This window comes from Tachypleus tridentatus, chromosome 12 (assembly GCF_004210375.1).
Source record: "Tachypleus tridentatus isolate NWPU-2018 chromosome 12, ASM421037v1, whole genome shotgun sequence".
Taxonomy (NCBI): domain Eukaryota; kingdom Metazoa; phylum Arthropoda; class Merostomata; order Xiphosura; family Limulidae; genus Tachypleus; species Tachypleus tridentatus.
This window is the reverse complement of record NC_134836.1, coordinates 113,165,969-113,183,373: the sequence shown is the minus strand read 5'-3', so window position 1 is coordinate 113,183,373 and position 17,405 is coordinate 113,165,969. Positions and strand designations below refer to the sequence as shown.

Genomic DNA, 17,405 nt, shown 5'->3' with positions numbered 1-17,405 from the left:
ATATGACATGTGAAACACTAATATTTAGACAGAATGGAGCCCTTAGTAGGGGTTAACATGTCAGACTGTGACTGCGATGGTTCATGGTTTATTTCCCACTGCTGCCAAGTTGTGTACAGCACTTTGGAGCCATGATTGCATAATAAGAGTGACAGTCAAATCCCACTGTACAATCAGAATAGTAGCCAAAATTTGGTAGTTGGTATTCCTGTCTATCTTCCCTCTATTCTTATTTCAAAATTAGGTTTAGTTAGCACAAATAGTGATCATGTAACTTTGTGTAGATATCCAAACCAATGATACTGGTGTTTAGATGGCCATTGTAGTGTTCACCTTCTGTTCTAAATCACCTGATGATAATAGGAAAATCTAATGAAACAGCATTTTTAAAAATTTAAGCTTTTAGGAACATATTACTTGTTTTGTCTATAAAGAAAACTTTAGTTTTTGTGTTCCATATTTTTTCTGTTAATGCTTTGTGCAGCATTAGTATTATTCTATTTTAAACCATACACAATCATTAATGTATATTAATTAAGTCACAACATTTATATAAATTTATACTATAACATTATTAGGATTAGTGCTTGTTTGTATGTGAGTGTTATGTACAAAATTATATTACATGTATACCAATGTACTTCTTAAAACATTTTGAGGCATGGTGTTTTAGTTGAATTGAGTTTCTTTATAAATCAACTTGTTTTGTTATAGGGATTTGTTGGTTACTTATTTTGTTTTTCTAGAAGCAAAGTTTAAACAGCTGGAGAAGAGGTAAAGGTGAAGACCTCAAACCACAAATTTATCCAATTTTGATGCATCTACAAAAATCAAATGTTTCATGTGGTCTTCTTGATAGAATAAATTTGGTAAATAAATTCATACTCTAACAGTTTGCTTGAATATCAATTCGTTTTGTGCAACACAAACATTTAAAATACAAATATTGTTTTGTTTTAGAGATAAAACAGTATGTTTTAACCTGTAAACAGTTGGAATGTTGAAGGTAGCAGTATCAGTTGATGATGGCTACCATTTAAGGGTTAAAAACCACTATGCTCTTGCTAGATTTACCTAGCATTGTCAAATGTATCTATCCACCTGATGATGGTAGGTAAAGCTAGAGAAATGTTGTGTGTTTTAAAAAGTATTACTTGTTTTGTCCCTAAACAAAACTGAATATTTTTATTTCTTTAAGACTGAAGTCATTATGATGTAACTTTATAGAACTCTGGCTTTCCAAACTTATTAAACAATACATGTTTACTCTGTGTATATTTATTATAGTTTTTTTGTAATTTTACAAGATGAAATGATTTATATTTCATGATAACACTGCACAACAATTCTGTTGAAAAGTTTTGCTTCCTGTAAAGTTTTGCTGTTTGTGACAGGTACCCGGTGAGTATGCACAAATATAGTTTTAGTTTTGCTTCATCACGTAGGAACTCAGAAATAGGCGGTTAACTGTTTACTGTCAATAACGTATTTAATTGCATTTATGTTTCTAATATGTTATTAAGTTCAACATAATTAAAAGTGTTTTGCTCCTGATTTTTGTTTGTATTCAATGTCCGGTGCATCACGTTGCAGTGTCCAATAGTAGTCAGCAAGCATTGACGGATTCCAGTTGCCCTGATATCGTCTTTCCATTGTAGCAATGTCCTGGTGAAACCAAGATTTCGATGAAACGGTACGTGATGGGCAAATTTGGATGTGATTTTTGTGATCAGCAGCCAAAAATCTACAAGAAACACCTAACAGTGTTGAAGAAGCAAAAACTTTGTTGTGCAGTGTAACGTGTGTATGTATATATAAAAATGACTTTAAAACTCTATTACTGTTAATTTAAGAGAAATAAGTAACAGAACAAATACATAAATACCAATCTGATGGTACTTTTCAGTTTCTAAAGTAAAACTTTTTCATACAAAGCCTTCTTAACAGTATTATACAAGTTTTAAAATATTTCAGTCATTCATATATCACTTCCTTTAACAAAATATATGTTTGTGTGTGGATTCATAGATGAAATGTTTTGTGTATTTAAAAGCGTTCTCTAATTTGTATTAAACTAATTTTTCAGAACTTTCTTCACATATAAAACATTCTTGTACCAAAGTTCCTTCCCCCTGAAGGTTTACTTTTGTGAGTTCTGCTTAACTCTATCTTGAATTTCATTAATTCAATTGTGTAACAAGTACAAGGAATCTTTCTCCTTACCCAATCTAGCTTCAAATACCATATATTCTTTTGTAATTTCATAGTTGAAATTTCAATTTAAGCATGTTATGTTAGAAAAATGATGAAACTAAGTTATCAGTATAGTGTGCTACATCAGAAACGACTTCAGTCTGTAAGGTTTTTATTTAAAATATTGAAAAAATGCCTTTGTTTTTTTTAATACCTATGTGAATAGAATATTTTTGAATTACCCATAAAGGAGTCTTAACTTGATTAAAGAAAATTAATTTTTTTTTACCAACTGCAAGTTATTAATATCAAATAATGCTTACATTTATTATCAGCTTTGAATTTATATTTGCAATTTTGGACTACAAGTTGCTTCTTGTACCTCTCCATGCCACATTTTAAGGTCCTTACTGTAATAAATTAAAAGGTATGCAATGACTACCTTCAGAACAGTAGGAAAGAAATTGTGATGGTATTTAATAAGCTTTAAATTAGTGTCTCCATGTTACTCTCCAAGAGCTTTCCTCCAAACCTCTGAAAGGGGACTTTCTGCATTGTCTGGAAGCAGCTGGGAAAAAGGAAGAGGTCTAAAGTATTCCAACCGATGACTGAAATAAAAATTAAATAAATAAATTATTATTTCTGATGGATAATTTTTTTAATTAAAAATCATTGTATTTCTTTCTGTAAATGGCAGTTACTTGTATGTTGTACAAAATCAGCATTAAAATATTGCATTAAGTAATTTATAAGTAGATTTCACGTCCATTAACAATTTTACTAGTAAGGTAAAAAAACACGTGTGACCTTTCCATAAAATATGATGTGTCACTGAAACAACAGAAGATATGTCCATTAACAATTTTACTAGTAAGGTAAAAAAACACGTGTGACCTTTCCATAAAATATATGTCACTGAAACAACAGAAGATATGTCCATTAACAATTTTACTAGTAAGGTAAAAAAACACGCGTGACCTTTCCATAAAATATGATATGTCACTGAAACAACAGAAGATAAACAAAAGTTAGACACCTCCAAGATATTTAAAATTTTTTTTAGTTTTGTGTTTGGTATACCTAACCTACATAAAGGAGATTGACCGATCAGACCCACTACAACTAACATGAGAACACACAGTTAAACACTAGCTGTTTTTTTAAGCAAGTTATTACTTCCATTTACTGAGAATAACATAGATGTTAAAGACTCCTTTGATTTCTCTGATTTTGATTAGTCTGTATATATCGAGTTTTTATATTAAGTCAATATATACTAACTTCTACTTGATGAACTAATCAAATTGTGTGGTCGTCTGTTTATATCACAAGTTTTTATATTAAGTCATTATATACTAACTTCTACTTGATGAACTAATCAAATTGTGTGGCGGTCTGTTTATATCACAAGTTTTTATATTAAGTCATTATATACTAACTTCTACTTGATGAACTAATCAAATTGTGTGGTCGTCTGTTTATATCACAAGTTTTTATATTAAGTCATTATATACTAACTTCTACTTGATGAACTAATCAAATTGTGTGGCGGTCTGTTTATATCACAAGTTTTTTATATTAAGTCATTATATACTAACTTCTACTTGATGAACTAATCAAATTGTGTGGTCGTCTGTTTATATCACAAGTTTTTATATTAAGTCATTATATACTAACTTCTACTTGATGAACTAATCAAATTGTGTGGTCGTCTGTTTATATCACAAGTTTTTATATTAAGTCATTATATACTAACTTCTACTTGATGAACTAATCAAATTGTGTGGTCGTCTGTTTATATCACAAGTTTTTATATTAAGTCATTATATACTAACTTCTACTTGATGAACTAATCAAATTGTGTGGTCATCTGTTTATATCACAAGTTTTTATATTAAGTCATTATATACTAACTTCTACTTGATGAACTACTCAAATTATGTGGTGATTTAGTATTGCCTGAAAACACAACTCAATGGCATAACTAAAATTCAACTTACAAAATTACTTGAAATTATCACCAAAGAATCGCAGTTTGTTTAATGATAAGACATGACCATACTGACAATGTAACCATAAGTTCTCCACTAGGTCCCATACCGGTCAGTTTGTTCTTATCTTATAGTGAAACAAATCAGTTACAGTCATGTCCATCTGAGCTTCAGTTTTTTGTTGTTTGTTTAGAGACAGATATTCTCTTATTTCAACTGTTTTAGGGTTTTACCCTCAGTGGAAATTTTACTAATGTTTATGTGATTATAATATGTATATCTAACTGACTTACACACAGTTTTCTTGATTACTGAAAATAGTAAGATGCTTACAAATCTGGTGAAGAGTATAATCCAGGGGGAGCTGGATAGAGAGCTTCATATGTTCTGTCTTTACCCAATCCATGAATGGCATAGGCATTAAACCGGTCAACATTGGGTGGGAAATAATCCACAGGTATTTTGGCTATGCCTGTCCAATGGTCAGAACTAATGGTTGTAGTGTAGTTCAATGGCAGAGAATGCTTTCAGAATGGTAAAACACCACCATCAATGACAAATTTGTAGTGAAATATCACTGGAGTTCTTTGAACTTTTGGCAAGAACATTTTTAATGAAATAACGTGAGTATAAAGCATATGAAATAGAAGTAAATAATGCTTGAGGTTTTTAGAGAAACCTTTAATTAGCTTGCTAGGCCGAACCACAGTTCTTGGAATTAACTTTTTATTTTTGTCTTGGAAACTGTTAGAAGAAATTATACCACTATGTAGCCATAACAAAATGAATAGCTATGTGGAAAAATGTTTGTATAACTTGTTTAAGTTCACAAAGTGCTTTAAATAAGATGCATAACAGAGAATTTTGTAAACTAGAAAACATTGAGAGTTTTGTCAAGTGTTTTAAACAGTTTGTCCATTGAAACAGCATATTCCTAGAAAAATGTTAAGACAGCTTTCTTTTCAATGAACTGTAGTTCTAAATATAATTACTAGAGTTTTTTTTGTTTTTTTTATATTACAGCTTATGTTTTAGCCTGGATTATAATATATCATCTATGATTTAAAAATTGTGAGATTTATAGCAAAACAATTTGTTAATCTGATATTAGAAACATTTGCTTATAACTGTTTAGGAAGCTAGTGTGATGATTTTATAGACATGAAACTATTTTCCTTTCAAAATATATGAGGTACAAGATGGACAACGTATTTTGCTTTGGAATGTAAAAAGAAACTGGTTATTATAAGTATTTGAATAGGAAAAGATATGTGATAAATTTAGGAAAATTAAAATTAACCCACAATATTAATAATTTTATCAGAAGTACTGGTTTTCAGGAATTAGGTTTATAACCTTCAATTTAAACATTATACAAGAACCCATAAAAAATATTAAACTTATGAAGAACTCGACTTGTTGCATCACATTCAATTTTTAAAGTATTTTTTAAAATTATTCCTCAAGAAATCTTTAGTGTTCAGGAATTCCATGAATCATTACCTCAATAGCATTTCTTCTTCCATTTAACAAAAGTAACAGATGCTGTCCATGACTGGAAAAATAAAATGAACTGGTTTGTTAAATGTAATAGAATTGGAAGTTATGAAAAAGAATAGATCATTGTTATTAAATTTGATCTAAACATGTCCCAGTCTGCATCACCTACTGAAACGCTAACCTTAATTTAAAATAACAAACAAAAAATATCCATCCACAAATAATAGTTAATGATACTATTATTAAAACATCAAATTTAGAAAAATGCTGTCAAGAATAAATAAATATGCCTAATTTAACACATAAACAAGATAAGTGTTGGAGGGGTAAAATTTCTGTTTGTTACATGTACACACAGTGGCATAAAATATGTCCCCACAGATGTGATGGGTACACACAGTGGTATAAAATATGTCCCCACAGATGTGATGGGGCCAGAATCATAAATATAATTACGAATATATAAACACAGAGAGTTAAATAACTTTTTATGTAGGGAGGGGGGATATTTTATAATAAGCTACTAAGTACATGTATACAAATAAAGTTTTTATTATGCATTTTCTATACCAAATGTTAAAGTTTTACTTACGGAGAGAGTTCGACTTCCAAGTATTTGTCATCTTTTGTTAGGAAGAATGCTTCCACAACTACATAATAGTTATATATGATTTTCGTTGGTTAATCACAAACAGTTGCGAGTTTATTCATTAAAAAGAAAACCATAATGTACTCTCTCTAACATAATATAAACTATTCCTTTCTGCAGTGCTAAGATATGAAACTTATTTTTTTACTTTTATCATTTGAAACTACATGGTATGTAAATCATACTTTCATAAAAAACACATTATTTTGTATTCTTATATCTTCCAACTGTCATATCTCTAGGTCAACCATGCATACAGACATCAAATTACAAACTATTTTCCTCAGATATGTACCATTATGTTTGGCCCTGCATGGCCAAATGAGTTAAGGCGTTCGATTCGTAATCTGATGGTTGCGGGTTCGAATCCCAGTCGCATCAAACATGCTCGCCCTTTCAGCCGTGGGGACGTTATAATGTGATGGTCAAGAGTTGCCCAAGATTTGTCGGTAGGTGATGATGACTAGTTGCCTTCCCTCTAGTCTTACATTACTAAATTAGGGACGGCTAGCACAGATAGCCCTCGAGTAGCTTTGTGCGAAATTCAAAAAAACAGTTTTCCTTGCACTTCAGAAGTAATGTTATGTTTTAAGGAACTGTGTGTTTATTTTTATATACTGCAAATACTTGGGTGATTTACAGTAATTTCTTGTTTTGAATTAATTGTATCTTGATATTCAATTAATCGAAGTTTGGAGTCTAAAGGCCATTGTTCATTGGAGTCTGTCTTTTACATATTTTGTTTTTTTCCAAGTGATTCTGCAGAAGCAAATTAACTCTATGCGACAACACCTGTCAGTGATAACTCATTCCATCTCGTAAATGTAAATAAAACTTGCAAAAACAAACTCTCTCATCACTTAAGAAGTCCCCTTACTAATGGTACATTTGAAACCCATTAATCCTACGTTTTGTTTCCAAGATTTTCAAATATTATTTTATCAACTCTTCAGAACTGTGTTATACACTGTGTAGGAACCAACGTTTCTAAAATATGGGTTTCTAAATGTATAACTTGGAGCAGAAAAGGGAAGTTCATAGGAACAGAATTCATAAGTAGTTTGCAAGTATCCTTTGTACAAATTCTATAAGAAAAAATCATTCCATAAATGCCATTAGTCGAAAAATTGCTCGAAGAAAGTATCCAATTAAAGAATACATAAAACTTTCCTATTCTAATATTTCAGACTATCTGCATCATCTACAGTACTATTTTGATTACACTTCTATCTTGTAGTGGTTGGTTAATGTATCGCATGATTGTTTGTTAAGTTAGATACCTAACTATACGAGTCAGACCCACTATTTGTACAAAAAGTATCTTTATAGGGAAATCCAATGTTTTGTAACATTCACCATCTAAAGAACCAGGACCCATCATGGCCAGATGGTTAAAGCACGACTCGTAATCCGAAAGTGACGGGTTCGAACCCCGTGGGGGTGTTATAATGTTACAGTCAATCCCACTCTTCGTTGGTAAAAGAGTAGCTCAAGAATTGGCGGTGGGTGGTGATGACTAGCTGCCTTCCCTCTAGTCTTACATTACTAAATTAGGGACGGCTAGCACAGATAGCCCTCGAGTAGCTTTGTGCGAAATTCAAAAAAACAGTTTTCCTTGCACTTCAGAAGTAATGTTATGTTTTAAGGAACTGTGTGTTTATTTTTATATACTGCAAATACTTGGGTGATTTACAGTAATTTCTTGTTTTGAATTAATTGTATCTTGATATTCAATTAATCGAAGTTTGGAGTCTAAAGGCCATTGTTCATTGGAGTCTGTCTTTTACATATTTTGTTTTTTTCCAAGTGATTCTGCAGAAGCAAATTAACTCTATGCGACAACACCTGTCAGTGATAACTCATTCCATCTCGTAAATGTAAATAAAACTTGCAAAAACAAACTCTCTCATCACTTAAGAAGTCCCCTTACTAATGGTACATTTGAAACCCATTAATCCTACGTTTTGTTTCCAAGATTTTCAAATATTATTTTATCAACTCTTCAGAACTGTGTTATACACTGTGTAGGAACCAACGTTTCTAAAATATGGGTTTCTAAATGTATAACTTGGAGCAGAAAAGGGAAGTTCATAGGAACAGAATTCATAAGTAGTTTGCAAGTATCCTTTGTACAAATTCTATAAGAAAAAATCATTCCATAAATGCCATTAGTCGAAAAATTGCTCGAAGAAAGTATCCAATTAAAGAATACATAAAACTTTCCTATTCTAATATTTCAGACTATCTGCATCATCTACAGTACTATTTTGATTACACTTCTATCTTGTAGTGGTTGGTTAATGTATCGCATGATTGTTTGTTAAGTTAGATACCTAACTATACGAGTCAGACCCACTATTTGTACAAAAAGTATCTTTATAGGGAAATCCAATGTTTTGTAACATTCACCATCTAAAGAACCAGGACCCATCATGGCCAGATGGTTAAAGCACGACTCGTAATCCGAAAGTGACGGGTTCGAACCCCGTGGGGGTGTTATAATGTTACAGTCAATCCCACTCTTCGTTGGTAAAAGAGTAGCTCAAGAATTGGCGGTGGGTGGTGATGACTAGCTGCCTTCCCTCTGATCTTACACCGCTAAATTGGGGACGACTATCACAGACAGCTCTCGTGTAGCTTTACGCGAAATAAAAAACAAAGAAACAAAGAACTAGATGAGACCATATTTGGTGTAATGGGGATTCGAACCCGCGACCCTCATACTACGAAACGATCGCCCTGACCACATACATTAGGCCTGGACAAACATAACACAAAAACAATTACAAAAAATACAAAATTCAATCTTAACCTCAGCGTATGAAGTACCACGCTGTACTTCATCCGCATTTATGCACAAGTATGGAAACATAGAGACAGTATCCGATAGACTTTTGCATAATGCACTAAATTATTTTAATAAAAATTGACATAAAAATGATTTATTGTGTGATCACATATATGATGAACATAGTCCTAAGTATCTTTCTCCTATGAATATATATTTAAGAAATATAAATAAAGCTGACCACCATGCACGAAACGTTTAGTATAATATTCATAGCTTTTTCTTTCTCTCTGTTTTTCTGTTAAATATATATGTTTATAAATAGATTTTAAAAAATAATAATGAAAAAATATATTAAAGAAGAAAATAAATAAAAAAAGGGTAACTCAAGACAATACATGGACATTGCCCTGAAAAGGGCCGAAGTACTGTGGGTTACTCTGGCCCTAAAGCACTACAACTACAACATAGTAGTAGCCGACATGAAAGTTAGGGATGGAGGAAGAGGTCTAAAATTTAACATACCCGAACACCCACAGAGAAGAAAGCGAACTAGATAACTCCCCCCTGCTTTTGTGATGCATGCTTAGCCTGAGGGAGTCGAACTTTTTGCTTGCCATTGTCACGATTTTTCATTTCTTTAGTAAGATATTGTGCCTTTTTATAAGTTGTCCAAAGTATTGGCTGCTATATCAAACACGAAGTATTTTCTTCAGATGTATAACTGGGGGAGGGAGGAAGGAAGTTCCTCAGACGTGCGCTTAATAGCTGTAAAATTAAGACCATCAGAGGCGCTTTTGTGCTGAGATAAGTGCTCTAAAAGTGTCCTAGATTTATTAACCCTCAAACTAAAAACTTCTTTTTATATCCTTCGCCGCTGATGGAGTCCGCGTTGACTAATTTTTCTATTAGGTCGTCCAAAAAATAAATGTGGGAATTCTCATGATGACATTTAGAAGCTGAATATTGAGTAGCTTATCGTTGATTGGTTAGTTTAATCCAACGTTTGTTGTTTAAAAGGTGTCTTAATTATCTGCTGTTTCAACTCTACTCAGAGTAAATTTCGCAATCCCCAAGACAGCATGTACAAGAAGGACTTTCGTCTAATTTTCCTCTACGACTTCAAACTTGGACGAAAAGCTACCGAAACTACGCGGAACATCAACCAGGCATTCGGCCATGGATTTGTTACCGAACATAGAGTTTGGTTCCAAAGGTTTTGATATGGAGATGAAAGTCTTGAAGATCACGAAGGTCGTGGAAGGAAGCCATCTTTAGATGAAAACACATTAAGGGAAGCAGTTGAGACAAACTTTCACACAACAGTACGTGGGCTTGCAGAAAAACTAGGTAAAAGCAAATAAAACATTGCCAACTACCTGGGTACAATTGGAAAGACGAAAAAGTTGGAAAAGTGGGTTCCGCGTGAGCTGAATGAAGACCAACAAAATCGGCGTTATGAGACCTGTCAAGGATGACGCTCCAAAAATTGAACGTATTGGGAATCGAGGTTCTACCTCATCCACTTTATTACCCAGACCTTTTCCCTTATAGATTTTCATTTTTTCAAGTATTTTGACAACTTTTTGAACAATAAATGCTTTCAAAACCAGACAGCTGCAGAAGAAGCTTCCAGGAAGTTCACTGACCACAGAAAATTTTTTACAAGAGGGACATAAACAGCATCGTTACATGTTGGCAAAAGTGTGTTAAAGCAAATGGTGCTTACTTTGATTGAAGTATGTTTTATAAACTGGTTCATACTTATCCAAACTTCGTATTTCAAAAACGACATTTATTTCTGGATAACCCAATATATTTGTAATTGCTCCCAGCTTAAAGAGGGTAAAAACCACTTATGTTCTATATGAAATACACTGACAAATTTAACAGTTATTAGTGGGAATAACTGTAACATTAACGACATTTTCGCTAATGATGATATTCTGTGTGGCTCGTATGTTTCTAGGTAACCTGTATCCAACAAAGCTTATTTGTAATTTAAGCACAAAGCTACAGGATAGGCTATCTGTGCTCTGTCCATCATGGATATCAAAACTCGGTTTCTAGCGTTTTCAGCCCATAGACATACCACCGTGCCACTGGGGGCATGGGGGGGGTACTGACAAACTCACGGAGTCGTAAAGAATCGAATGCATAAATAAATCAGACAAATCTGATATAAAAATCCAATGAACCTTATCGATACTTCTAGGATCAATCAAGTTTTATATCAAATTGTTTCTAGGTTCCCACAAGTTCGTAATTTATTGAATATGTAAACTACAATAGGAACGTTTTACACGTTTTTTTTCTTGATGCCTGTTTATCTACTTTACAGTTTCGTAAAAAATATCTAATTTCAAACATTGTTACGTGTTAAAGTTGTTGGGTTTGCAACGCTAAAAATCTAGGGTTAAATTTCCCACGGTGGACACATCGCAGATAGCCATGGTACAGGTTGCACTTACTTAGAATAACACATGAAATATTTTCGAGACAGAAAATATAGGAATACTACGATAATTTTAATTTTTGTGTTTATACTAGTTCTTACCTTCATAATCCCACAGTTTAAAGAAAGGCTCACCAGGAGGGCCTTCTGGAGAAACAGGGTCATTAAAAAATGGAGCATTGACTCTGACGACCACCAAGCCCTTGTCTTTATCGTGACTCAGTTCAATGGATATTGGAGTATGGTCTACAGGGTGACCATCCCACGTTTGGTTTATCTCAAACGTCATTCTGTAAGGAAAAAAATACAAATTAAATAAATTTAAGGCCGTCGATTTTCATTTAAGAATGTACATTATGGATACCGAGACTTTAGCAAGTCTGCATCACAACCAACTTCCTAAACAAACACGTTACCCGAAATGTTAACTAAAATAAAAACAAAAGATGGTAACTAAGTAACAGGTAGTGAGAGCTCTCTACTCGTAATCTGAGTGTCGCGGGTTCGAATCCCCGTCACACCAAACATGCTCGCCAGTTCAGGCGTGGGGGCGTTATAAAGTTACCGCCAATTCCACTATTCGTTGATAAAAGAGTTGGCGATGGGTGGTGATGACTAGAGACGGCTAGTGTAGATCGACCTCGTGTAGCTTTGCGCGAAATTAAAAAACAAACAAGTAACCGTGATAGCAACTTTTGCACCATTAAATCCGAGTTTTTGTTTAAATCAATATACATTTTGCATCTGTTTGGCTGATCGCCAAAATTTTAGAATTGCCAGAGGAAACTGTATGGTGGCAAAAACGATGAAATGTTCTGAGTCTTCCATTCGTCTCTCAAAAACCAGCATAAAATTATGCAGAAAAAATGTTAGTCTTAAGATGGTTAGGGAGCACGACTAGCTGTCTGAGAGTCGCAAGTTCAAATCCCCGTTCCATCAAATATACTCGTCTTTTCAGCCGTAGGAGCGTTGTAAATGTGAAGGTTAATCTCACTACTAGTTAGTAAAAGATCAGTCCAAACGTTGGCGGTGGGTTGTGATTTAAAGGTAATAAGCCTCGAACCAGAAATATTCTGCAGGATTATTAAAGTCCTTAAAGTCAGTTAGGAGTCGAACAACAAATTTTAGAATTCGAATCAATGACCCTAAAAGAGAAATACAATATTCGACTTATCTTAAGTTTCATAAAACGTGAAAACAATCAAATGCACGATAAAAAATATTTTATTTTCATTACACGTTTAGCTAATGTCTTTCAGAGCACTGGAAGCAATGCCCTTTAATTAATTGTTTTATTATTACAACGCCATGAATTTTTTTTGTCAGTATGTTATTATTTTTATACAATTTATCTTTAGCAATAAGTAAATTATTATTTTTCAATACTTTTACTCAGAAATTTACAAAATAACGTTTTACATTATTCGTTTTATTTAACACGAATTTGTTCACTATTATTTCTAGTTTCATTTTACATGCATTTGTTCAGTATTGTTTCTCATTTCGTGAGTTTGTTTGAAGCTAAGTACAAAACTACACAAACAGCTATCGGTGCTCTGCCCAGAAAGGGTATCGAATTCTCATAATTAAACCCTTGATTGAGTTGAAAACTGAAGTTATCCAGCACGCCTAACTTAATGTGCTTTAAATAAAGCAGTTCTATTCTTTATTACGATCTGAATGTTTGTACACAGCACATCAAAGGGACACACAAATTCAATCGATTTATCGTGCAATTTCACTTTAATTCGGTCAGTATTCTTTTATTTACATCATAATTTAGATATTTAAAGAACACAAATTCGTATAGGGCAGCCGAAGAATGATCACGTACTCTCACTCTTGTGAGTACAGTTAAAAGTTTAAGAACAACTCGTAAACATTTCTGATAGAAATCGGAAACTTATGTTGAATACGACAGGCTTGAAAGTTTTAAATTTTACACCTTCTTGCTTTAGTTTTTAAAAATATATGTAAATAGATATACAAAGAAGAAAGAAATATTTTATTACTACGAAAGATACGTTCGTAGCAGATAACGCTACCATCTTGCTAGAGAAGCGTTGCCTTGAAACTTGTTAAATTTATTACCGGCGGTTACTCACTACCTCGAAAGCGAATGAAAAAAAGAAAAAAGTCGAGCAATGGAAGACAACTTGGGTATTATCAATAAAAATCTTCAGTTATGCAAAAGAATGTTCCATTAATAAGAATCAATGTCAAAACATGGTAAATACTTACTTTTGCCTTCCCTCCATAACTGATAACCAATGCAGAATGCACGTGACGATGCACACCATCTGTCGGTTAAAACACACAAACTAAAAATGCTTCATCAGATTTATTTGTTATATTAGTTACATGTGATGTACACTGCTGGCCAAAATATTAAGGCCAATGAACATAAAGAAAAAATATGCATTTTGTGTTGTGAGACTCAATCACTTATATGAGTAGAGCTTCGAAAGATGAAAATGGGAAGAGAGAAAATAAAAATAAAAAACTTTTTCGGCATTTAATAGGGAAAATGTGAAAACTATGAAATTAGCTTAAATACTAGCCGGTCAAAAGTTTAAAACCATACTGAAATGAAGCGTTAATCGGTAAACACGTAACGAAATTTAGTCATTTGTGTTCAAGCATTAGCGTTGTCAACATCTCCCACTAACATCTCCTGTGTTACATTGGGTAAAAACATGGTAAAGGCTAAAAAGTTGACAGAGTTTGAACGTGGAAGAATTGTCGAGCTGCAAAAGCAAGGTCTATCTCAACGTGCCATCGCTGGTGAGAGTAGGCGTGGTAAAACTACTGTTGAAAATTTCTTAAAAGACCCTGAGGGATACGGAACGAGAATTTCAAGTGGTAGGCTTAAGAAAATTTCGCAGGCGTTGAGCAGAAGTATTCGACGGGTTGTCTGGCAAGACACCAGCCGATCGTCGAACCAGATTAAAGCCCTTACGGACGCAAAATGCAGCTTAAGAACAATAAGACGACGTTCACGATAGAAAACCTTAAAACGTTTTCAAAGGCCACGCCTCCTTCCACACCACGAAACTGCTCGGTTAAACTTTCCTGGGAACCATCAAACATGAGATGTAGAAAAGTGGAAGAAGGTTTTGTTCTCTGGTGAGAAAAAATTAACCTGGATATTCCAGATGGTTTCCAATGTTACTGGCACGATAAGGATATCCCACCGGAGACATTTTCTACACGACACAATGGAGAAGGTTCCATTATGATCTGGGGTGCTTTCTCCTTCCATGGAACAATGGAGCTTCAGGTTTTAGAGGGGCGTCAAACAGCGGCTGGCTTCATTGGCATGTTAGAGAGAGCATCCTTATTGACTGAAGGTCCTCGCTTGTATGGAAATGATTGGATATTTTAGTACGACAACGCTGCAATCCACAATGCGTGCAGGACAAAGGACTTTTCCATGGCGAATAACGTGATTCTTTTGGACTATCCAGCGTGTTCGCCCAAACTAAACCCAATTGAAAATGTTTGGGGATGGATGGTAAAGGAAGTCTATAGAAATGGACGTCAATTCCAAACAGTGCATGATCTTCGTGAAACCATCTTCACCACTTGGAATAACATTCCAGCCAGCCCTCTGCAAACGCTTATATCAACCATGCCAAAACGAATGTTTGAAGTTATTCGCAATGAAGGCGGTGCAACTCACTACTGAGACCTCTTGTTGGGCAATTCCTACCCTGTTTAGGGCTTCTTATTGGTATGGTCTTAAACTTTTGACCAGCTAGTATTTAGGCTAATTTCATAGTGTTCACATTTTCCCTATTAAATTCTAAAAATGTTTCTTATTTTCATCTTTTGAAGCTCTATTTAAAAAGTGGTTGAGTCTGACAATGCAAAATGCATATTTTTTCTTTATGTTCATTGGCCTTAAGATTTTGGCCAGCAGAGTATTTATGTATATTAAAAAATCCAGTCCTTCTTCACTATATTTTTACTACGTTTTGTGTAACATAATTTTTGAGTCCTGAAAATCAGTTAGATAAATACAATAAAACGTAAAGGTCATGCGTACCTTCGTTTTAAACTTTAATTGTTAGTGTGCTCGGAATACGAATGTGATGGTTAATTGGTTTGTGTCCTGTTGTTTGAAGAAACGTGTACTTGCACTTCGTAGATGTAGTTGTTCTTTCAGATTATTTTAGCTCATGAATTTACAACTAGTGCTGTTCACTAGATCTCTTTCCTCTGTCAAAATTATGGACAGTTATGCGTAAATAGCTCTTCAGTAGCTCTGCGTAAAAAATATAAATATACAATGACTTTCCTCAACATTCTGAATCTAAACAAGGCCACCACTAGAAGATGCTGGAGTGGGCCGTGAAAACCAAAATTTGACTTTGGTGGGCCAAAGAACAATCCCCGAGCAGTTTAAAAACACATCTCGGATGGGACAAACATATTTGCTAGAGAACGTCTTCTCTAAACCAATATCACTGCATGATAGATGCATAAAAACCCTCCATCCAAGAGAGATAAATTGGAGGTGGGCTTGTATCTAAAAGACATTATCCAAAAGTTTATCATTTCCTGGCATTTAAATAGTAAAGCACCTTTAAGAAAGCATAAAAAAATTTAAAAAGTTGGTTTGGTTTTGAATTTCGCGCAAAGCTACCCGATGGTTGTCTGTTCTAGCTGCCTCTAAATTAGCAGTGATAGACTGTAAAATCTTGGGCTATTTATTCTTTTATCAACAAATAGTGGAATTGATCATTACAGTATAACACCTCCGCGGCTAAAATGATGAGAATTCGAACCCGCAATCAACTTATTACAAGTTGAGCACCACAACCACTGTCACACCAAACATACTCGCCCTTTCAGCCGTGGGAGAGTAATAATGGTACGATCAATTCCACATTCGTTGGTAAAAGAGTAGCCCAAGAGTTGGCGGTGGGGGTGATGACTAGCTGCCTTCCCTCTAGTCTTACACTGCTAAATTAGGGACGGCTAGCGCAGATAGCCCTCGTGTAGCTTTGCGCAAATTAAAACAAAAACAAACAAACAAACCGTAATCACCAAGCTTTTAAAAAGATGTATAATCATATCTACCAGATTAAACTTATCCAATAAACATAAGTTTTCCTAATGAACAATTTAAACATTGCCAAGCCAAACATTTCGATTGTTGAGGGTTATTACAATTAAATTTCGATACTTTGCTGAGGATTCATATCACATATGGTAATAAATTAAATTTCTCATATTTTAACTGCACGATTTTTTTAAGCCAATAAAACTGTAATCACAATGTATAGCTCCTTATGCCATCAAAATATAGGAAACATTTGTTTCTAAATTCATCATCAGACAATAATATAACAAAACAGAAACGTATTTAGCATAACCTCAGCTTCATCAGACAATAATATAACAAAACAGAAACGTATTTAGCATAACCTCATCTTCATCAGACAATAATATAACAAAACAGAAATGTATTTAGCATAACCTCAGCTTCATCAGACAATAATATAACAAAACAGAAACGTATTTAACATAACCACAGCTCTTTAATAAAGATATTTTAAAGGTAAATTTATACTTTAATGATGTATATCTGTTGCGATCAATCTCAAAATTGAAACAAAAAAAATGAAGTTATTTCAACAAATGTGGAGAGTAAAAGAAACAACTTACTGTTTTTCCCATCATTTTTTCTATTCTAACCAGCTTTTAGAATTATTTCAAATAAATCTTCACGTATTATTCACCCAGGAACCGATACTAATGTTACGAGAAATGTAGTCTGGTCATATTAAAGTACGTGTACAAAGCAAGTCAAACAGGTTCTCT

At 33.7% G+C, this 17,405-nt stretch overlaps 2 protein-coding genes across 9 annotated transcripts in view; one reads left to right on the top strand and one right to left on the bottom strand.

Moving 5' to 3' along the window:
- The window catches only part of Blos2 (biogenesis of lysosome-related organelles complex 1 subunit 2), a 15,821-nt gene extending 12,876 nt beyond the window's left edge, over positions 1–2,945 (top strand). For all 7 annotated transcript variants that reach the window (XM_076471686.1, XM_076471688.1, XM_076471690.1 and 4 more), the window contains one exon: positions 747–2,945. In XM_076471686.1, the coding sequence (XP_076327801.1) occupies positions 747–778 (32 nt within the window). In that variant the 3' untranslated portion in view covers positions 779–2,945. The remainder of the gene's footprint in view (positions 1–746) is intronic.
- Positions 2,649–17,405, bottom strand: LOC143234375 (UPF0462 protein C4orf33 homolog). 2 transcript variants are annotated; one of them, XM_076471682.1, is made up of 7 exons: positions 17,250–17,405; positions 13,818–13,876; positions 11,679–11,866; positions 6,277–6,334; positions 5,688–5,739; positions 4,518–4,708; positions 2,649–2,801 (listed from the first exon to the last, which is right to left on the bottom strand). In XM_076471682.1, exons 1-7 carry the CDS (start codon positions 17,262–17,264, stop codon positions 2,699–2,701), a joined length of 666 nt encoding a protein of 221 aa, XP_076327797.1. In that variant the 5' UTR covers positions 17,265–17,405; the 3' UTR covers positions 2,649–2,698. The 2 variants fall into 2 exon arrangements, with proteins under 2 accessions (XP_076327797.1, XP_076327798.1); XM_076471683.1 differs by lacking the exon at positions 13,818–13,876 and having other exon boundaries at positions 17,250–17,403.

What these genes read in the sequence shown, in the direction of transcription:
- LOC143234375 (XM_076471682.1), bottom strand. An exon ending in GTTATGGAGGGAAGGCAAAA is followed by an intron (nt 11,867 to 13,817) that starts GTAAGTATTTAC and finishes TTTTCCTTACAG; the next exon opens with AATGACGTTTGAGATAAACC. An exon ending in TTATACTCTTCACCAGATTT is followed by an intron (nt 2,802 to 4,517) that starts GTAAGCATCTTA and finishes TTTTTATTTCAG; the next exon opens with TCATCGGTTGGAATACTTTA.